This window comes from Halichoerus grypus, chromosome 2 (genome assembly GCF_964656455.1).
Source record: "Halichoerus grypus chromosome 2, mHalGry1.hap1.1, whole genome shotgun sequence".
NCBI classification, from domain to species: Eukaryota; Metazoa; Chordata; class Mammalia; order Carnivora; family Phocidae; genus Halichoerus; species Halichoerus grypus.
The window spans coordinates 144,784,416-144,806,897 of NC_135713.1; the positions used below are offsets into that span (position 1 = coordinate 144,784,416).

At 47.3% G+C, this 22,482-nt stretch overlaps 1 protein-coding gene and 1 non-coding gene across 3 annotated transcripts in view; one reads left to right on the plus strand and one right to left on the minus strand.

Annotated features, from left to right (window-relative positions):
- Nucleotides 1–22,482, minus strand: part of RUFY1 (RUN and FYVE domain containing 1) — a 58,878-nt gene that overhangs the window by 21,671 nt on the left and 14,725 nt on the right. For both annotated transcript variants that reach the window (XM_078067651.1, XM_078067652.1), the window contains exons 5-11: nucleotides 21,523–21,646; nucleotides 13,933–13,994; nucleotides 11,155–11,220; nucleotides 8,273–8,342; nucleotides 5,818–5,919; nucleotides 4,556–4,672; nucleotides 2,599–2,766 (exon numbers count right to left, since the gene is read on the minus strand). In XM_078067651.1, coding sequence (XP_077923777.1) covers nucleotides 2,599–2,766; nucleotides 4,556–4,672; nucleotides 5,818–5,919; nucleotides 8,273–8,342; nucleotides 11,155–11,220; nucleotides 13,933–13,994; nucleotides 21,523–21,646 — 709 coding nt within the window. The remainder of the gene's footprint in view (nucleotides 1–2,598; nucleotides 2,767–4,555; nucleotides 4,673–5,817; nucleotides 5,920–8,272; nucleotides 8,343–11,154; nucleotides 11,221–13,932; nucleotides 13,995–21,522; nucleotides 21,647–22,482) is intronic.
- TRNAM-CAU (transfer RNA methionine (anticodon CAU)) lies at nucleotides 15,941–16,013 on the plus strand. The gene has a single exon. It is a non-coding gene; the product is annotated as a tRNA-Met (tRNA).

The window sequence follows — 22,482 nt, forward strand, 5'->3', positions numbered from 1 at the left end:
ACGTAGGCCCAGAGGAACAAGGATGTGAGCGGGCATGAGGAGAAAAGAAAACAAGGGGTGTTTTATGACAGCAGACCCCACACTGAGGGACACTCGCGAAGCCCCTGAGCCAGGAAACGTACAGTACGCAGCACTGACTCAGCAGACCAGGGCCGGGTGCCGGCAAAGCAGGGGTGACAAGCCGGGGAGCCAGTGACCCTTGTTAATCGTGGCAAACAATGAGCAAAACTGCCACTTGCCCCAGCCCGGACGTGGAAGCCACGCCAACCGCGCCAGGGCTCCAGGGGTCGTGGCTGTGAAGAGCCGGGGCGCAGCCATGGCGGCCGTGAGCGAGGGGGCTGCGGAGACAGGAGCGGGGTCCAAGGGTAGGGGCCGGACGGGTTAGAAAAGCTACCTGCTTCTGCGCCCTGAAGGAAGTGAGAGAAACTGGCAAGTGAGCCCCGGAGGCCCCACGGCATCCTGCAGCAGGTCAGGGGTGCGGGCCACTGAGGGGAGGGAGGGAGCGAGGGAGGGAGAGACTGAGGCAGGCACGAGAACTGCGCTTAATAAATGGGCCACTAAACTGTGGGCACCGACACACGGACTGAGGGGAAACACACGCACACAATGACCGAGGGGACTGCACTGTCAAAAACCCACAGTCAGGCCCGAAGAACATCTGTGACTGTTTGATCCTTCAGACAACCTCCAGGCCAGCAAACTGACGCCAGGAAGGAGCCGGTCGCAACAGGTGCGCGGCCACCAGGAAGGCCCCGCGCCCCTTCAGAGCCCGCTTCCCATGGGCCACGGAGATGGTGGACGTCTCAGGGACCACGGCGGTCCACAGACAAGTTCTTCATGCGACAGAGGGAGGGGAGCCTTCACAGTTCCTGCCCAGAGATGCAGTGAGGGCCACGGCAGACCGGGGTCTGCCCTGTGTGTCCCTAGTTTCCCTTGGCAAATAGGCATTTGGCAATCGTGTTTTGGCCCCACCATTCTATGCTGGGCAGGATGGGTCAACGTGAAAGACAGCTGGTCTTGTGGTTCAAACACAGGCCTGGTGGGCTCCGTGCAGAGTGCTGCCCAACACCCAGGGGCTGTGGACAGTGAGGACTCTGGGACTGGACGGGACTTCCAGGAGCTCGTGGGGCCGATGGGGGAGAGCAACCACCACGGCTATTAACCCCTGTGCTCCCCTTCATCGGGCTGGCAGCCCAGACACGCTGGCCCCAGGCTCTGCTCGCAGCCATGCCTGGCCATGCTGCCTTGCCCTTTGCTGTGGAATCCAGTGGAATGACGTGTGCAACTTCTCTGTCTGGGAGGAAATCCTGCCTCTGACTTCTGCTTTTCTCTCCCCTTCCGCCAGCAAGCATGGCAGCTGGAGCCTGGGTCCCTGAGGGACCACTGATCTGGAATGCTATTTTAGGGTCTGCTAAGTTATTATGGCAGGATGGCTTCCTCTAATGTGCATTAAGATTACGTTTACAGACGGACCCAAAGCAGAAGAAAACACGAACAAATTAAAACAGAGCATGTGCAGGAGGGAAAACAGCGAAACTATTTTCCATTTTCTCCCTATACTTTAATTTCCAACTGCTGCTACTATGATAATGTCAGTTACATAACAGTTTAAAAAAGGCAGAACAAAAGAACACACGTGTGTCTGCCCTCACGCCATCTCTCACACAGATGCATGACAGCTAGGGAAGAGGAAGTGGGATAGTGTGGGCATTAAAAACAGAAAACAGAACTTCAAAAAAAGAAAAGTTTTGAGGACAGAGGATAGTCCTGGGCGCTGCCGTAGCTTCTGGGCAAGAAAGCTTTGCGATTTTATTTTTCATTTTAAAGATTTTTTATTTGAGAGAGAATATGAGCAGGGGGAGGGAGCAGAGGAAGAGGGAGAAGCAGGCTCCCCGCTGAGCAGGGAGCCCAATGTGGGGCTCGATCCCAGGACCCTGGATCATGACCTGAGCTGAAGGCAGACGCTTAATGACTGAGCCACCGAGGTGCCCAAGCTTTGCGATTTTAGATGCTAGCTTTCAAACCGTGGCATGATCGACTCTTTCTGGGCTAGCTCCCCTGGACCCCTCCAACATGACAGGAGAGGTGAGCAGCTAGCTGTGCGGCTGGAGACTTGGCAAGATCAGCGTCTCGGCAAAGCTTGAAAAGACCATACTAACTTATATTGCTCCTTACTCTGCTTCTCCATCTCCTGGGGGCAGACAACTAGTCACTGAAGCAGAAGGAGACAGACACTAGGGAGACATGAAGGGAACAACAGGCCGAGTGCGGGTTTGGATTCAGAAGACACAGTTGCGTTGTCGGCTCTACTTAGGAGCTGGGCCAGCCCAGGCACGTGATGCAGTCACTGGGTTCTGCCCTGTCACTTACGTTCCTCCACGTTATAAACTTTTCTTGGGGACTAATGGGAGGCCCAAATAAAGTAAGTGCAGGAACGTGCGATAGGGCCTAGGGACCGGGCCCACCGCATGCGAGCGCCTCACAGATGTGTCCTCCCTCTCCTGCAGGAAGAGCGGGGACAGACCAAGAGGCAGTGTGCGACAAGCAGCAGGAAGCCAGGCTGTAGGACTGTGGGACGCACACAAAGCCAACTCCTACCTGAACTTTGTGGAACATCTGTAAATTAATCGCTTTGACTTCTTCCAGCTGCTGGCGGAGGGCGACCAGGGTGTCCTGCTTCTCGTGCGTGTCCTTTTCTAGCAGCTTCATGGCAATTTCCATTTCTGTCTTCATTCCAATCTGTAACTCCAGTTCTTTTTCTAGTTCCTTAAGAGAGTATTGATAACGAAAGTGTTACTGAAGTAGACACAGATGTGTGTTTACCTGAGGCTGTATCCTGGGAATTGCCAAAAATAAAAAACCCAAAGCCAGAATAGGTTAGGGAGATTTATGAGAGTCTGTCTGGAGCACTACTAGATTAAGTTTTTCCCTTTTTCTCATTGTATAATGAACTGGCTTTGTATGCAGACAACAGAAAGCTGGTAGGTGGCACTCAGCCTCGAGTTCTAGCAACCATGTTCTTTAAACCCGAAGACTAGAACGCACAGCCTGAAAGAATGTCTGCTCAGCACTGTGACACTGCCATGTCAGAGTTTTTGGAATGGGCTGCTAGATTAAGGCCAACAAGGGTGCGACCATGCTGAACTAGTTCCGTCCTGGGTAACTCCGGACACGTCTCCACATCGGTGCAAAGAAGCAAAGAAACAAAGCAGATCCAAGAACTGGGTCTAATAAAAAACACTGGCTGGGGGGTGCCTGGGTAGCTCAGTCATTAAGGGGCTCAGGTCATGAAACCAGGGTCCTGGGACTGAGCCCCGCATCGGGCTCCCCGCTCAGCGGGAAGCCTGTTTCTCCCTCTGCCCCTCCCTGCTACTCCCTCTGCTTGTGTGCTCTCTCTGTCAAATAAATAAATAAAAATCTTAAAAAAAACCCAAAAAACAAAACAAAACAAAACACTGGCTGGGGCGCCTGGCTGGCTCAGTTGGTAGCACCCGCAACTCCTGATCAGGGTTGTGAGTTCAAGCCCCATGATGAGTATGGAGCCTACTAAAATAACACAAAAAACAAAATACTGGTCACTGGCGTGGAGGTTAGGTGGAAAGAAACAGACTAGAGGCTGTGACTGAGGGAGCTGTACTGGCAAAACCACCATGAATCTGGTCTCACGGTGATCCCTGACAAAGGTTTATAAAATCGGAAAAACGCAAAACTTAGTGGTAAACTAAGTAACCCCTTAAAAAAAAAATTTTTTTTTTAAAGGGACAATTTCTGCTTCTCCATGAATATATTTTTTCACACTTTAAAAACTTTATATAGGGCGCCTGGGTGGCTCAGATGGTTAAGCGTCTGCTTTTGGCTCAGGTGATGATCCCAGGGTTCTGGGATCGAGTCCCGAATCGGGCTCCCTGCTCAGCGGGAAGCCTGCCTCTTCCTCTCCCTCCGCTGCTCCCCCTGCTTGTGCTTTTTTGCTCTCTCTCTCTCAAATAAATAAAATCTTTAAAGAAAAACTAAAAAAAACAAAAACAAAAACTTTATACGAAAAATTAAAATTTTTTTTTTAAAAATATTTTATTTGAGAGAACGAGACAAAGGAGAGCATGAGTTGGGGAGAGGCAGAGGGAGAAGCCGACTGCCCTGTGAGCAGGTAGTCCGACTCCGGGCTGGATCCCACCACCCTGAGATCCTGACCCCAGCGGAGGGCAGATGCTTAACGGACTGAACCACCCAGGTATCCCAAAAAACTCATTTGTTTTTAAAAGCAGATCTAGGGGCGCCTGGGTGGCTCAGTTGGTTAAGCAACTGCCTTCGGCTCAGGTCATGATCCTGGAGTCCCTGGATCAAGTCCCGCGTCGGGCTCCCTGCTCGGCAGGGAGTCTGCTTCTCCCTCTGACCCTCCCCCCTCTCATGTGCTCTCTCTCTCAAGTATATAAATAAAATCTTTAAAAAAAAAAAAATAAATAAAAGCAGATCTAAGCACGTGTGTGAAACGTGCAGACCAAGACGTGGCGGGCTACCGGGGAACACCTGCTAAAGACACTCAGTCCTGCACACTCACCAAACGCACTTTCTTCTCTTCTTTTAGCTGCTTCCACACATCACTGTACATTTCATCCAGACCTTGTCGAGTTTGCTTGTAAGTCTCCAGCTCAACTTTTGTGTCTTGTTTCGTTATCTGTATCAAACAAGAACACCCAGAGAAAGGGTTTGCTTAGGGAAGTGAACTAACTACAAAGTGTTTTAAAACACGCCATAGGGATGCCCGGCTGGCTGAGTCGGTAAAGTATGTGACCCCTCGTCTCAGGGTCATGAGTTCAAAGCCCCACCTTGGGCATGGAGCCTATTTAAACTAAGACAAAAAAAAAATTAAAAAAAAGAATGCCGTAATTTTTAAAGATGTAGGATAATTTCTATTTTTTAAGCATACTAGAGAAAGGTTAAAAGATATTTCAAAAAATTCTTTGAACTTGAAGGATGAAAGCAAGCCAGCAGACTTTTGCAAAGTTAGGTTCAGGAAATGATTTGTACTTAGTTTTCGTTAAAGCAGAGCAGTTGTTCTCAGTGGGCAAGGCCCCCACCCGGCCCGGATTCGTTCACCGGGCATGTTGCTCAGCACTGGGTGGCTTTCGAGACGCACCAGCTACGGCCTCCCGGTCCTCCGGTCCGCAGGCGAGACGGCTGCCAGCCAGCAGCCCTGCCGCACAGCAAAGCGGGTCTCCGGCGCCGGGAGGCGCAGCGCCTGGGGCGGCAGGGCCGGGGGGAGGGCCCACCGACGGGACGGGCGGGCGCCGGGGCGGCCTCACAGAGCCCCCGGCACGGGGCCGAGGCTCCGAGCGCGGGGCCCACAGGTGCGGGAGCAGCGGTCCACGCGGCCCGCGGGCGGGGGGGGGGGGGGGCGCAGGAGCACCAATCACGGCAGCGGCCCTCGTCACCACCGCACAGGGAGCTTGAGGTCTGCCGGGGACGCGCGCGTGCGGGATGTGTGCGTGCGTGCGGCCTACGTCACCACCACACAGGGAGCTTGCGGTCGGCCGGGGACGCGCGCGTGCGGGACGTGCGTGCGCGCTGCCTGCGTCACCACCACACAGGGAGCTTGAGATCTGCTGGGGATGCCCGCGCGCGCGGCCCGCGTCACCACCGCTCAGGGAACTTGAGGTCTGCCCGGGAAGCGCGCGTGCGGGACGTGTGCGTGCGTGCGGCCCGCATCACCACCGCACAGGGAGCTTGAGGTCGGCCGGGGACGCGCGCGCGCGTGACGTGTGCGTGCATGACGTGCGCGTGCGTGCGGCGCGCCACCCTGCTGTGGGGCCAGCATCTCACCTCCACGCTCTTCTCGCTTCTTTCGCGAATTAACTCGTTTTGTTCTCTTAATTGTTGCTGCTCTTCTTGAAGCGAACAAATCCGGTCTGTTGCAGCTGAAAGCTGATGAAGAAAGATTTTTATGTTTCTTAACGTCAAAATTAATCTTACCGTTCCAAATTTAAAAGCTGACGTCTGGCACCTTCGCAAGTGACGATGGATTTCCACGTATTTGATATTTTGTTTTTTATTTTATTTCTTGGTTTTGAATAGGTAATATACTGACACAGTTTTAAAAAAACGAGAGCAAACTAGTTAATCTGGGCAAAAATTTACGGACAGAAACTGTGACAGACACTTGAATGTCCAATACTGGAGAAAACGTTTAACGAATGGCAGTGGGCGCCTCTGGGCAAACATGTAGTTATGAGAATGTCTGCAAAGGCTTTTAGTGACTTGAGAACATACTTAGGGTGAAATATCGATAAGGAAAAAAGGTGGGTTTATAAAGGATGTTCTCATCTCTAAATAAAAAAAAATCACCTAGGTTAAAAATGGGTAGGAAAAGTTGGCGACTATGTAAACACCAATGATAACAGTAGCTCTTACTTAGCAAAGGGATTATGGGCTTTTGAAGTCTTTCCAGCCAAGAAGCAAAAGGACATTTTATCCCTAGCGGGAGAGTGAAAGCTTCTGGGAGAGGAATCACAACCAAACCACTGAAGACAGGCCCTGGAGAGCATCTTCCTGTCCGTGAGCTACCACAGGTTAGGGCAAAGTGTATACAAACAGGACACCTTCGCGGACCTGCCGAGGGGAGGCTCTCAGGAGAGGCAGGCAGAGGCGTGAGCACACCCACCAACCTCTCCTTACCCAGCCTCCGAACCCAGCCTGGAGAGAGAAGCGCGGGCTGGGGAAGGGGAAAAAAGACCGGAACTGGCTGTGCTCTTGGCGTCACTCCCTGAGGGGGGCCCTGAGGCACTGAACTCCTTGCTCCTCTTCGTCAACAGCATCTAAGTCCAAGTGGACTCAGAACCCACGACTAACCATAAGTTGCTGCACCTAAATAAGAAACTTTAAGGCTCTAGGAGGTGCTAGTTGCTACCAGGGAAGAAGCAGGCAGAAGCCAGACGCTAATTCCCATCCGCTCTCTGAAGATGGAGAGAGCACACCCTGAAGAGAGAGACTTTTCTCTAAAGCGTGTTTTCTATTACAATTGTTGACCTTTAAAGAAAAAAATAACCCAGCTGTTTAGTTCCAAAAGCTAAAATTAGACCGTCACTGAAAGTATGCCACCTCGCCAGGGAGAACAAAGAATCAATCTGTTTGATCTAAAATCAACTAATGTCTCCATGCGCCAAGTGTATTCGGCACATTTATATAACACTTACCTAATTTCTACAACAACATTGTAAGGTATGGGTTATCATCTGATCTGGAGAAGAGAACATGAGGCCCAAAGACCTGCCTACCTAAACTGAGGCCCAGAGGCCCACCCACCCAAGGGAAACGGGGTCCTCCAATTCTAAGTGTGGTGAAGCTGCTCCCGGGAAGCCCATCTATGAAGGCCACCTTTGAATCTCCTTCTCCTCACACAAATCTGAGCTCCTCTCCTTAAAGCTTTTCAGGGCTGGCCCCATGGGAGAGAGCAGTCAGTTTAAAGGATGCCTTAAATTGGGCCCTCCATACAGAGGCATGCTCTGCGTCTCTCCTTTGGCCGTAACCTGCCTCCACACCGAGGTGGGGGTCACGCCCTGGCCCCTGTCACAGCCCTCTTCCTCCCCAGGGAGACCTGGTGGGGAGGCCCGAGTAGCCAGGGACCGCTACCTGTGGAAAGCCTCAGAAAGGCTGAGCAACCCCCCTCCTGCTAACAGGAGACAAGATGTGTCCACCAAGGAGACTGCCGGGCAGCTGGCAGCAAGCTTTCTTCCTCGGCCTCAGCCCTCCTTCTTCCTGTCCTTTCATTCTCTCTCTTCCTAGTGAGAAAGCAGAGAAAGACCACACTGTGGGGAGACTGGTTCCATGCTCCTGAGAGGCCGAAACACAGAAGGGGTGGGCGAGGGTTACTTTTACCTCGTAACAGAGTCTGTGCCTTCTGGGCAGCAGGGGGCCAGACTACATCAGAGGAAGGTGGGTAAAGAGGAAGAGAGAAGCACATTCACCACAGGAGCTGGGCTTTCCCAAGGACGCCTGGTTTTCCCCGGGTGCACTGTGAGGTGGTAAAACCTAAGTCCCTTAGAACTGGCTCATGATCAGCTGCCCCGGCTCACGGGAAGCCCCGGACAGCGCTGAACACGGACATTCTGAGGATGCAGAACTCTGAGAACGCCTGACACCCCCCCAACCCCCACGTGCAGTTCAACCCAAACTTAGCAATTCCCATTCCGACCAGCGAGAAGCTCTGGTCGGATACACCAACCATACTGTCTCTTCACCTTGGGCCATTCTGTTCTAAGAACTTCAGTAAGTTACAAACCTCTTCTTGAAGCTTTGAATTCGTCTTTTCCAAGCCATCTATCTTGCTTTGAAGATCCCCAACTGTGCAGCTAGAGAAAACAACACATTAAGTAACAGTGAGCTTATAAAGGCTGTCTCCCCAGCCTGTGAATGATGAGAACAGATTCCTAGGTTTCCTGTGCGATGGATGGAGAGTCGAGGGTCTCCAACAAACTCAGAGATGAGAATTCTAAATATGTATGTATGTGTGCATGTGTATACATTTACTACAAAGATTTCAATGTCTTTCCCCCAAAATACGCTATCCATTTCTTTTTTAGCCAACTGGAAAAGAAATAGTTTTTTTTCTCCCTAACACGATAGATGGGAACCAAAATGTGCTGGCGGCCATGTATCTAGATCAATATCTGTAACAAGATATTGGTACTTTGGGGTTGTATGAGCAAAGGTGGTTTTTTAATTTTTTTTAACACTTTGCCTCATTTTTCAAATACTCTTTAATCTGTACTACTTTCCTACTGAAAAACATGTCAAACGAATGTAAATTTGATAAAAAAATACAGTAACATTAACAAGCAGTAACTTCCTTTTTGGATGATGTGCCAGGCCCTGTTTGTTCTAAGCACTTTCAATGCATCAGCTCATGTGACCCTCCCCACGACACTGTGGGCAAATCTTACTGTTACCTATTTCACAGATGAGAAAACCGTAACTTTACACTGGAAAACTCACTCATGATCATCCCCCTCTGGAGGGGCGCCAGGATCTGAATCCAGGTGATCTGGCTCCAGAACCTGTACTTTTAGGCAACGGGCCCTACTGCCCCAAACTGGTGCCTTTTGCCAGTGAGGGGAGGACAAAGAAACAAACCTGGCGACGCTAATGAATCAAGGTTCGAGCATTGAGGGGGGAGAAAAATTAAAACACAGTGACACAAAATGAGAAAGGGAACACAAAAGATATGGAGGGAATTACCGGGTTTGTTTTTGCTTTTGTTTTTTTAAGTAGGCGCCAAACTCAGGGTGAAGCCCAATGGGGGGCGGGGGGGGGAGCTTGGAAGTCATGACTGAGATCGAGACCTGATCCAAGATCAAGCATCAGATGCTTAACCAACTGAACCACCCAGGCTCCCTGGGAATTACAAATTTTAAAAGTATACAATTTTCAGGTTTTTTTTTTTTAAAGATTTTATTTTTTTGACAGAGACACAGCGAGAGAGGGAAATAAGCAGGGGGAGTGGGAGAGGGAGCAGGCTTCCTGCTGAGCAGGGAGCCCGATGCGGGGCTCCATCCCAGGACCCTGGGATCATGACCTGAGCTGAAGGCAGACGCTTAACGACTGAGCCACCCAGGTGCCCCATAATTTTCAGTTCTATTCCAACTGTATAACTTAGAAAATGTCACTAAAATTTATGCTTTTCTTAGAAAATCTAAATGACCAAAAGAGACATATCCTCAGAAGGAAAAAATCTAGATAACCAAACTTAGGAAAAACTGAAAAGTTGGCAAAGTACTGCCTCAATAAAGGCTTTGAGCTTCACATTTTCTGTTTTCTTTAAGAAAAAAATTTTTAAAGTAATTTCTACACCCAATATGGGGCTCACACTCACAACCTTGGGATCAAGAGTCGCATGCTCCACCGACTAAGCCAGCCAGGCGCCCCGAGCTTTGTGTTTTCAAGGAGCAAATAATGCTCACGAACCAGAAACTCTTCCCAATTCATTTTGTGAAGCTGCACAACCCTGACACCATGCCAGAGAGGAAAAACTACAGAATAATTAGGTCAGTTTACATATTAAAAAATGATTATTAAAACTACTCTCAAGGCGCGCCTGGGTGGCTCAGTCGGTTAAGTGTCTGCCTCCAGCTCAGGTCGTGATCCCAGAGTCCTGGGATTGGGCCCTGAGGTAGGTGCCCAGCTCAGAAGAGTGTCTCCTTCTCCCTCTCCCTCTGCCTCTCCTCCCACTCATGCTCTCTCTCTCACAAATGAATAAAATCTTTAAAAAATAAAACTACAATCAAGTAGAGTTTATCCCTGTGATACAGAAATGGCTCAGTATGAAGACATCTACTAATCAAATACAGATTAAGGGATAAAAGTCATGATTACCTTAACGATGCGAAAGGGCATTTGCTAAAATCTGACCTCTGTTCCTTATAAAAACGCTCCATAAATGAGGGACCTGTCAAGAATCTCTCACAATAGCAGCCAGCGTCACACCTAAGGAGAGCGTGGAGCAGCTCTCCTGTTCTGCAATGACGTGCCAGCTCCCTGCGCGGTCTCAGGGGCACCTGGGGCAGCCGGGCTGCTCCCGTGGAGCAGGGCTACGGTGCACCGCACACTCTTGGAGGGGATTCAGAGACACAGCGACAACAGGTCTCCCCACCAATCAGACTGAGCATCTCTGCCCGCTCGCCACCAACACCGCCCTCGGCCAGTGCTTCATGAAACAGAATAGCAGCTTTCCAATAAACTGAAAAATCAAGGTACAGACGCCTGCTATTTGCTACTGAACTGTCGTCAAAGGTCTAGCCCGGTGGTTTTCCAACCCTTTTATCATCCTGCCCCGGCACCCCAGAGGGATGTGTGCTGATTCCCAGCAGGAACAGTGCTTCCCAACTTCCAACTGGGTGGCTGAGGGGTGGGGGGTGGAGACTCAAGGTGTAATCTGTTTGCTTTCTGCATTGCCTAACTGCACAAAACAAAGAACCCAAGAATTCCCAAAGCTCCTTATCAAGAAATCATACTTCTCCAGTCTGTACACACAAGCATGATAACCTTCTTTCTTGGATTGGAAAAAAAGTCAGTTATGAATATATATGGCGATTCAAAAATGTTCCATGAAATGATTATCGGGTATTGAGAAGGAACTGTAACACTGGAAAAAGGAGCGAGTCCTACCTTAAGTGCCGGTTAAGTTCTTCCACGTAATTTTTTTGATCAAGGACATCAGTAATTCTTTCGTGCCTTTTAAAAAGAGCATAAAAAGAGAGAAATTCCTTTAATTCGTGGCTAATACTTTGTAACCATCCCCCAATGTGCGGATCACCTTGAAGAAGTACCAGTATCATCAGGAAACCAAGGGACAGTCAGACCTCAGTAATAATGTCTGCCTGGTCCCGGTCCCGGAGTGAACAGAGAGCAAAGCTGGCCAAGGGGTGGGGTGTGGTGGGGACAGCAGCCAGGGCCTTGGGAGATGCAGAAACGTGAGCAGGCCTCGGGCAGACACCCTCCTGCCCTGGCAGGCCAGGCATTTGGGAAGAGGAGAGAAAGCCATCTGGCAGGCAAGGTGCAAACACCGACGGCCATGTGCAAATGGCCCTCCCTTGAGGTGGTGGATGCAGTAGCCCTTGTCGTGCGGAAGGGAAAGAGCGTGGCTCAGAAAAGGAGACCAAAGGCTTTTCAAAACATAAAGCTGACCGGTCTGGCTAAAAAAAAAAAAAAAAGGGTTGAACATTTTAAAGTTAGACTCCCCCCCCAGCCCCCAATTTCTTTACATACATACATACATACGTATGTTCACACAGGGATCGTTCTACACAGGTGCATGCCACAGGTGCTGCATTATTCAGCATGGTCGATTATTTCTTTTACCTGCTCTGCCCTTCACATAGCTCTGCAGGTAACCCACATGAGCAGTCTGTGGAGCCCACATGCATATGATCATGATATCCATCTGTGTTCTACAGATAGGATATGTAATTGAAACACAAAAAATATATTAGGGATTGCTTAGGTTTGTTTACAAAAATGATATATGGGTGACCCTTGAATAATGCAAGGGTAGGGGTGCCAACCTCTGCACATAGCTTTTGACTCCTCAAAAACTTATACTAATAGCCTACTATTGACTGGAAGCCTTACCAATTACATAATCAATTAACACGCATTTTGTGTCTTATGTGTATTATATACTCCAGTCTTACAATGAAATAAGTTAAAGAAAATGTTATTAAGAATATCATAAGGTGGAGGGGGGCGCCTGGATGGTGCAGTCAGTTAAGTGGCCGACTCTTGATTCCGGCTTAGGTCTGATCTCAGGTTTGTGAGATCGAACCCCGAGCCAGACTCCACGCTCAGCACAGCGTCTGCTTGGGATTCTCTCTCCCTCTCCTTCTGCCCCTCCCTCCCCTTCTCTAAAATAAATAAATCTTAAAAAAAAAAATCATAAGGAAAACACACTTACAGTGCTGTACGTATTTACTGAAAAAAAAAAATCTGTGTGTAAGTAGACTTGTGCAGCTCGCACCTGTGCTGTTCAGGGGGCAGCTGTATACGCTTCTCAGTGTCATACTTCTCTCACTCGATCATACCTTGTGGAAATCCCTGTAAGTCTACTATACCCCGTCGGTCAAATTTGTTATGGCTGCATAATATGTCACAGAGTGGAATATTTTGAATGCTCCATAATTTATTCAATTATCTCCTTATTGATAATCAGTTTATTTCCATTTCTTTACATTAACTATATATCAATTTTATTTTTAAGTAATCTTTATACCCAACACGGGGCTCCAACTTGCAATCCCAAGATCAAGAGTTGCATGCTCTACCAACTGAGCCTGCCAGGCGCCCCAAGAATACATTTTTGTTTAAGTCTCAAGTGGGTGAATCCTTGTACTCAAAATGCCTGAAGCATTAATGGGGTTCCCACTGCCAGCTAAGGTGTGCTGCTGGGACAGAGACCGTGAGAATCCTTACGGGAACACGTTGGAAAGACAGGTGGCAAAAGAGTCAAACACAACCCAAGGGTTTACAGTGAAACTCCCCCCCATGCCGGCCCCCGGCCAATTCCTCTCCAAGCAGCCAGTGTGAGCAGGTCCATATGCTCCTCTAGAAGCAGGCCATGCGCGTGGAAGTGCAACATATGCGTAAGGATGTATATTCTTTATCATAATTCAAATGGTAGCAAGTTATACACACTGTTTGCTTTGTTTACTTCTCTTTTTTCCCAGAATAGCTCCTTTAAAAGAATGCTCTTGGAGGGGAAGAATGAAGGGGGGGAAATCGGAGGGGGAGACGAACCATGAGAGACGATGGACTCTGAGAAACAAACTGAGGGTTCTAGAGGGGAGGGGGGTGGGGGGATGGGTTAGCCTGGTGATGGGTATTAAAGAGGGCACGTTCTGCATGGAGCACTGGGTGTTATATGCAAACAATGAATCATGGAACACTACATCAAAAACTAATGATATAATGTATGGTGATTAACATAACAATAAAAACATTGGCATAAAGTCAAAAAAATAAAAATAAAAGAATGCTCTTGTTAGCAGCACGAAGGAGAGCTACAGTGGCGTGAAGAGACATCCAGGACACGCCAGGATCCAAGGACAAGCCCAAGGCAACTTACGTCTACATAAGAGTACTGCCCCATTCGTATTCAAACAAACCATAAGGCAAACTGTACTACCAACAAATATATCCCCGCAAGGCATTTAGAAAAGCCCTGGGAGGAGACTGAGTTGGAGATGGGGCACAGTGTTAATGGGGACGTTTCACTTGTCCTCTCTATTCTGCAGAGCTCAATTCCTTGCACATGGGAATATTAATGTATTACTTCTGTAACTAAAAACGCCCAACGAAAATGAAAATGGCCCACAAAGCAAACACAAATGTAGCATTCTTCGCCAGAATTTCATGAAACTTGAAGAGCGCAGCATGCAGGGTGGTACTTACTCTTTGCCACCATCAAGATCCTGCACATCCTTAAGGTAGAGGGAAAAATCAATCACTCCAACCTGATTGACATAAAATGTACAAGTTTAAATAAGAGAAACTTGTCCCGTTTTCCACAAACCTTACATCTTTAAAATTCAGGGTATTTACATTCCTGTCTCTTTCCTACAAACATCTAGTTGTGCTAACTAGCTCTATAAAATAGCAATCAACTGAACAAACAAACCAAGAGGAAAATAACCCCACCACCTTCTAGAAGAAAAACGTATTAAAAATCAGAATTTAGCGGGGAGCGCCTGGGTGGCTCAGTCGGTTAAGCAACCGACTCTTGATTTTGGCTCAGGTCATGATCTCAGGGGTGTGAGATCGAGCCCTGCGTCGGGCTCCATGTTCAGCAGGGAGTCTGCTTAAGATTCTCTCTCTCCCTCTGCCCCTCCTGCTGTCTCTCTCTCTCAATAAATACAACCTAAAAAAAATCAGAATTTAAGGGAATATTCTGAAATTTTACTCCCTTGTCAAGGTTAGTTTTGTGTATTTATTCAACAATCAAGTTGCTGACAAAGATCAACAAAGTTCTTCAGGTACAAAGTAATTAAAAAAAAAAAAAAAAGGCCTGGATCGCTAGATCGAGGTGGTAGGTAACCTTAACTGACACTCTGCCTCCTTCCTTCCCTAAATCGTGGGTGAAATGGTCCCATCCCATTTTCCAGGGGACATTCTCTGCTGCTGTGGAGAACGAGGGAGGACCCAAACCTCTCCCATCTGAATGTCAAGGGCTTTGTCCAGAAATAAAGCACTCAGGAGAGAATGAGAGGCTGGTCTGCCACTGTCTACTCCAGTGTGAGTAAATGAAGCCACTCGTATTTGAAAAAAGGGAAAACTGGGTCCACCAATAGATATTTATCACTCATGTAGCAGACGAATCACAGATCCCTATGCAACTGTAACAAAGAATGCTGTAGATGCATGTATAATGACATGAAGAAAGCTCCAGGAGAAAATGTTAAATCCCAGAGCGATAGGTATCGCATTAACTCTGTATAGTATCACCATTTTTTTAAAAAAAGATTTATTTATTTGAGAGAGAGAGCATGAGCACGGGGGGAAGGAGCAGAGGAAGAAGGAGAGAGAGAAATCTCAAGCCGACTCTGTGCTGAGCATGGAGCCCAAGCAGGGCTCGATCCCACGACCCTGAGATCACGACTGGAGCTGAAACCAAGAGTCGGATGTTCAACCAACTCAGCCACCCAGGTGTCCCTATAGTAACACCATTTATGTTAAAGCCAGAGCCACGTGTGATGGTTTCTGTAACTTCTCTGTCGCACCTCCCACCAATCTACATTCCCGACCCTTGAACCTGGGCAGCCTCAGGGTCTGTCTTGAGTAAAAAGCGGCAGAAATGTTCCTGTGATTTCTGCAGCCATGTTAATGAAGGCAACACAAGCTTCTTCCTGGCTCTCCCTCTAGAGGCATATACCTTTGAAGTTCTGAGCTTCCACGGAGGAATTCTGGCTACCCTGGAGCTATGACCACATGAGGACAGAGGTGCCTGAGAAGCCTCTGCTGTTCCAGTCCCAGCTCAGTGAGTCCCTTCTCAGCCCCAAGACAGACAAGCAAGACAGGAAGCCTCAGTGATTGCTGCCCCTGCCAACCTGCCTGCAATCACAGGGCCCTTAGTCAAGAAGTACCTGCCTCTCTCAGCCCAGTCAACCCCCAACCGTGAGATACAGTGATGGCTACCGGTTACCTGGCTGGTGATTCCTTACCCAGAAAGAGGATTTAATCTGAAACAAAACCTATGTATATACAGATGCATAGAAAAAGTAGAACTGGTTTTAGAAAGACTTTCCCCTCAGTTTTTACCATCATCTATGGAGATGAGTGGGATTGACAGGGGAGGGGAGAAGGGGAGTTTCAATTTTACTTTTCACTTGATATGCTTCTGTATAAACTTTTTTCAACAAGGATGCATTTCTTTTGCAATAAATAATAAAAATAAATAAAGGGCGCCTGGCTGGCTCAGTGGGTGGAGCATGAGACTCATGATCTCGAGGTTGTGAGTTCAAGCCCCACACTGGGTGTAGAGATTACTCAAAAATAAGATCTTAAAAAAAAAAAATTAAATAGGGGCGCCTGGGTGGCTCAGTCGTTAAGTGTCTGCCTTCAGCTCAGGTCATGATCCCAGGGTCCTGGGATCAAGCCCTGCATCAGGCTCTCTGCTCTGCGGGAAGCCTGCTTCTCCGTCTCCCACTCCCTCTGCTTGTGTTCCCTCTCTCACTGTATCTCTCTCTATCAAATAAATAAAATCTTAAAAAAAAAATTAAATAATAAAATTTAAAAAAATTAAGTAAAAAAGAAATACATTTTCAACTGTGAAAAAACCCAACAATAGAAAGAAGGAGAGAGGGACGCCTGGGTGGCTCAGTCGGTGGAGCGTCTGCCTTCAGCTCAGGTCATGGTCCCGGGGTCCTGGGATCGAGCCCTGCATCAGGCTCCCTGCTCTGCGGGAAGCCTGCTTCTCACTCTCTCCTTGCTCCTCCCCCCTGGTCATGCTCTCTCTGTCAAATAAATAAAATCTTTCAAAAAAAAAAAAGAAAGAAAGAAAGAAGCGTTAGCACTCAAAGTAGACATTAATGGATCAGGAAGCAAATAAAGCCCTTCTCCCAAGGCAGAAGGCAGAACTGGTCCATAAAAGTAAGAGCTGGTTCTTCAAATTCAACACAGTAGACAAATTCTATCCAGTACGATTGGTATTTAGTAGCAAGTGCACAGTATGCAAATGAGAAAAGTGAGATTTTAAGAAGCTGTGAGGGAACACTCTCATGTAACTAATAGATCTGAATGAAATAAATGACTTCTGGAAAAATACAAATGACTAAAAAATCGTCCCAAGACACAGGAAACCAATAAACTGACCAAGAGCTAAGTAAAAAATTAAAGTGGTCAAAGAACTAGGACCAAAAAAAAAAAGCATAATGCTGAAGAGATCATACCAGGAAGAAACCTTCAAATAGAAAAATAATTCCTGCTCTTATCAACAGTTCTGGAAAACAAGAAAAAAACATTATCCAGCTTATTTTATGAGATTAACACAATTCTGACACCACAAAGGGACAAAGACCTATTAAATCTAGGCGCACGCTAGAAGAATAACACACGATGGCCACTCTGGGTTTATTTTAGGAATGCAGGGGTAATATCACAACAGGAAACCTATGAATGAATTCAATTATATTTATGGGTTAAAAGATATGACATTTCAAAAGATGCCAAAAAAGGGTATGTGATGGCCCCACACGCTCATTTTTAATAAAAACGTAAAATAAATGAGACTGGAATAGTACTTTCTAAACATGAGGAGGAAGATCCCTGAGACATCAGCAGCAAGCATTCACACGTCATGGCGGCGTATGAGAGGCCCTGAGCTGAAGAACAGACCGGGGAAAAGTACAGAAGCCTGGGATCACTGCACTGTACACCTGCAACTCACAGGACGCCATGTGTCTGCTAGAATTAACAAAAAAAATTCTACCGTGAGCACAGACACACACACAGAAATTCTATTTTAAAACTGAAAACGAAGGAAACAGCTGACTACTGTCATTTCAGAGGACTCTTCAAAGGTTCCCTCAGACCGTCTCTTAAATAATGGTAATAACGATAAATAACAGTACAGGGGCGCCTGGGTGGCTCGGTCAAGCTCTGCCTTCGGCTCAGGTCATGATCTCAGGATCCTGGGATCCAGCCCTGTGTCGGGCTGGGGAGCCCTCTCCCTCTCCCCCTCCACCCCCCACTCGTGCTCACTCTCTCTCTCAAATAAATAAATAAAATCTTAAAAAAAAAAAAAAAGACTGTTACTGACATAGGATAAAGAGATTCAGAGACTAGGCTTCTGAGTCCAGAAATAAACCTCATTGGATTATGGATATTTCACACATAAAGGTGTGAAATAAAGGTGAAATTTCAAATTAGTAGAAAAATGTACTTGATACATGATATTGAGAAAACTGGTTTACTGTTTGTAAACGAAACCTAGACTCCCATTTCACACTATGTCAAAAGAAATGACAGGCATTATTTAAATGTAAAAAATACAGTTGACTTAAAAAATCAGGTTAATTTTTAGATGGGAAAGGACTTTCTAAGCACAATACCTTAGACGGTATAAAGAAAAAGTCCATTAAGTGTGAATGCTGGGGCGCCTGGCTGGCTGAGTCAGGAGAGCATGCAACTCTGGATCTCGGGGCTGTGAGTTCGAGCCCCACGGTTGGGGGTAGAGATTATGTAAAAATAGAATCTTTGAAAAAAAAAAAAATAAATTTGACTGCAAAAAACCCCCTTTTTTTCCTTGCAGGGAAAACAGCTGTAAGAAACTAGAAAAAAACTGATAACCAAAATTCTGACAGTTAATATCATTAATCTATAATAAAGGAGTGGAAAAGAAATGGAAGACTCAGAAAAATGGGAGGAACTGGAACAGGGAATCACAAAAGGAACAGGAAGGGGGAATCACGAAAACTGAACCACCAATGGCAAATAACACATGTAAAAAATATACTTGACCTCCTGAGTTCTCAAAAATGTAAATTTGCTGGGGCACCTGGCTGGCTCAGATGGTAGAGCATGTGACTCTTGATCTCAGGGTTGTGAGTTCCAAGCCCCACGTTGGGCACGGAGCCCACTTTAAAAAATAAATAGGGGTGCCTGGGTGGCTCAGTTAGTTAAGTGACTTTTTTTTTTAATTAAATTTTTATTTATTTATTTATTTAAAGATTTTAATTCTTCATTTGAGACACAGAGATACAGAGAGAGAGAGAGCATGATCAGGGAGAGCGGCAGAGGCAGAGCGATAAGAAGACTCCCCACTGAGCAGGGAGCCTGATGTGGGGCTCGATCCCAGAACCCTGGGATCATGACCTGAGCCGAAGGCAGACACTTAACCATCTGAGCCACCCGGGCGCCCTAAAAAAAATTTTTTTTTAAAGATTTTATTTATTTGTCAGAGAGAGAGCAAGAGAGAGAGACAGTGAGAGAGGGAACACGAGCAGGGGGAGTGGGAGAGGGAGAAGCAGGCTTCCTGCCGAGCAGGGAGCCCGATGCGGGGCTCGATCCCAGGACCCTGGGATCATAAACGAGCCGAAGGCAGAGTTGCCCAACGGACTGAGCCACCCAGACATCCCTAATTAAATTTTTTAAAGAAGATTTTATTTATCTGAGAGACGCGCGCTCGTATGAACGGGGGAGGCGCAAAGGATAAGCAGACTCCCCACTGAGCGGAGAGACCAACTCAGGGCTCGATCCCAGGACCTTGAGATCATGACTGAAGGGAGACGCTTAACCGACTGAGCTACCCAGGCACCCTTTGACTGACTCTTGATTTTGGCTCAAGTCATGATCTCAGGGTTGTGATATCAAGTCCTGCCTGGGGGGTGGGTCCGCGCTCAGCGGGGAACCTACTTGAGATCCTCTCCCACTCCTCCGGCACGTGCATCCTCTAAGATAAATCTTTAAAAAAAAAAAAACAACTAAACATGCTTTAAAAAAAAATGTAAATTTGAGAAGAGCTGTTTTGGTCTATGAGATTGAAAAAGATCAAGAATGCTCATTATGATGTCATAATACTAATGTAGAATGTTTACTTTAACACAGAAATCCCAAAATGTATTCTAAGGAAATCAATGGACAACAGTACGAAGAGGTATGAGGATGTTTACAGTACTGTAGTAATACAGAATCAACCTTAGTTAATAAGGTACTGGTTAAATAAATTACAGTACGCTCATAAAATGAATACAGGCATACATCGTTTTATTGCCCTTTGCTTTACTGCACTTCCCAGACTGCATTTTTACAAGCTGAAGGTCTGTGGCAGCTGTGTTGGACAGGTCCATCAGCACCGTTTTCCCCACAGCATTTGCTCCCCCCGTGTCTCTGTGTCACATTTTGGTAATCACGTATTTCAAACTTTTCCTATTTCTACCTTTGTTATGATGATCCGTGATCAGTGATTATGACTCACTGAAAGCTCAGATGATGGTTAGAATTTTTTAGCAAGAAAGAATTTTAAAATTAAGGTATGGGGGTGCCTGGGTGGCTCAGTCGGTTAAGCGTCTGCTTTCAGCTCAGGTCATGATCCTAGGTCCTGGGATTGAGCCCTGCATCAGGCTCCCTACTCAGCAGGGAGTCTGCTTCTCCCTCTCCCTCTGACCTTCTCCCTGTGCTCGTGATCCCTCTCTCTCTCATATAAATAAAATCTTAAAAAAAATACTTTATATTGATTTTTTATTTAATTTACTTAGCTTAATTTTTATTTTTATTATTTACTTACACATTGATTTTTTTTTAAAGATGTTGTGATAGGCCACAGTATAGTGTACACATAACTTTTATATGCACCGGGAAACCAAAGAAAGTCATGACTCGCTCTACTGAGATATTCACTTAATTGCAGTGGTCTGGAACCAAATCCGCAGTCTCTCTGAGGTAACGCTTCTACTGTGCAGCCGTTTAAATGGCTCGTATCTCCACTGACATTGAGAGCCATGTGGGACATAGTGTCAAAAAAACATTACAAAACGGTGTGTGCCTGGAATAATCATATTTTGGTTTAACAAAAAAAAGTCCAAATACCTCTAAAATATAAAAACACACACACACCCTTATTCATGTGTTGAAAGGATAGATATCAAAATGTAACATTAAATTAATTAGCTGTCTGAGTAATGGGATTCAGTGTGAGGTTTTGGTTCTTTCCAAAAATACTTCTCTTTATTTTTTGAAACATTTTCAACATGCAAAAACAACAAAACTATCGGGGGGGGGGGGGAAGGGAGGAGAGATTATAACCAAAAGAAAAAAGAAAAGAAAAACTGCTGGCTTGGGTACGAAGGGACTAGGGGAAGCTTTAGATTCCTCGTACCCAACTTGGGGCGGGAAGCCAGCCAGGCAGTCGCTCAGCCAGAGCCACACGTGCGCTGAAGGGGCTGGAGGTGGGGAGGGGTGGGGCTGTCTCTCCCCCTCACTCACTTACCGTCCCCACCACCAGTTTAGGCCTCAGCCCTGGTCAGCTGCTCCTGGGCACGAAGAAAGGAGGACGGTCCTGCCCCTCAGGGTGCTCTGCTCCTTGCTGCCCGCTTTCATTTCATGCCCCCTGCATCACCTCCCTTCCCCAATCTCTCCCAACTCTTATCTCCAGTCCCCACCCAACCTTTGGGACTTGTCCGCTCCATGTTTTTGCGGTCTCTACTCTTGGCCGCGTCTAACTCATCACTTGGATGGTTGCTAGATTGATCTTTCTCAAACCCGGGCCTGATTATGCCAGCACACTGCTTAAAAGCCTCCAATGGCTTCTCGAAGCTCTCGGGACACAAGCATGGCTGTTAGCATGGTACGGATGGCCTGCAAACCGAGCCCAGCCTCCACCTTCGTGTGCCTCCGTGCCCTGGCCCGGACTTCCCTTCCCCAGCACAGCCCTGGAGCAGAAACCCTCTGCGCTTTGCCCATAAGAAGGCCCGGCACATGTCCACCGCCCTGTGCAAAATCCCCAGCCCAAAGAAGACGTTCCACCTCAAGCCAAGATTCCCATCCTACCTGAGAATCCAAGTCTTCTCCTTTTAAGCAGAGATTGGCATCAAGAACATTGAGTCCCACCAGCAGACCGACAATCACCATCCCTTCTTCCTCCATCATTAATGCTTCGGGCTCATAGAATTCACTGGAAGAGATTGACACAGCAGGTGGCCGGCCGCTCAGGAAGGGATGTTCACCACCTTCTCCCCGACGTGCCCTGCCCTCTCACCTCTCAGCGGATGGGCCAGGCTGCCAGCTTCCCCAGATGCCCAGAAACCCCCTGGTGCCAGTTTCCTTCTGCCTTTCATTTCCCGCCCCTTCAAGTGCTGCTGTCTCTTCTCTTCCCGTGGTTGAGGACAGGCTCCTCCTGCCTCCAATCTGAGGCTGACTCCTCCGTCTGGACCCTGGACCCCAGTCCTTCCCGTCTCTTGGCTCCTGTGTTCCCGACCATCAGTCCGTCCCTCCTGTCCCCACTGGCGCCTTCTTCCGCACTGCTATGTGCTATTTCTACACTCACGCCAACAGGAAGCGGGACCCCATAGCCCCCCACATCCAAGAATAAACCCCCCCTTCCACACTGGCTGCTTTTACTTCCTCACCTCCCAGTCACCTCAGCCATTCACAGGGGCTCCATCCCGTCTACTACAGCTCCTGGTCACCAATGATGTGCTCGTTTACCAACTGTGTGTATGTGTGAGTGTGCATGAGACCTCAGTGTCTTAAGAATTAGGTCATGAGGTCATGGGGATGAAAGGTACAGCACAGGGAACATAGTCAATGGTACTGTCGTCACTTTGTATGGTGACAGATGGTAGCTACACTTGTGAACACAACATAATAGTGTAGACTTGTGGAATCACTCTGTTGCATGCCTGAAACTAATGTAACATTATGTATCAACTATATTTCAATTAAAAAAAGAATTAGTTCATTAGAACAAAATTTGCACCTCAAAGTTACTCAGTGTGATTGTACTCAAAA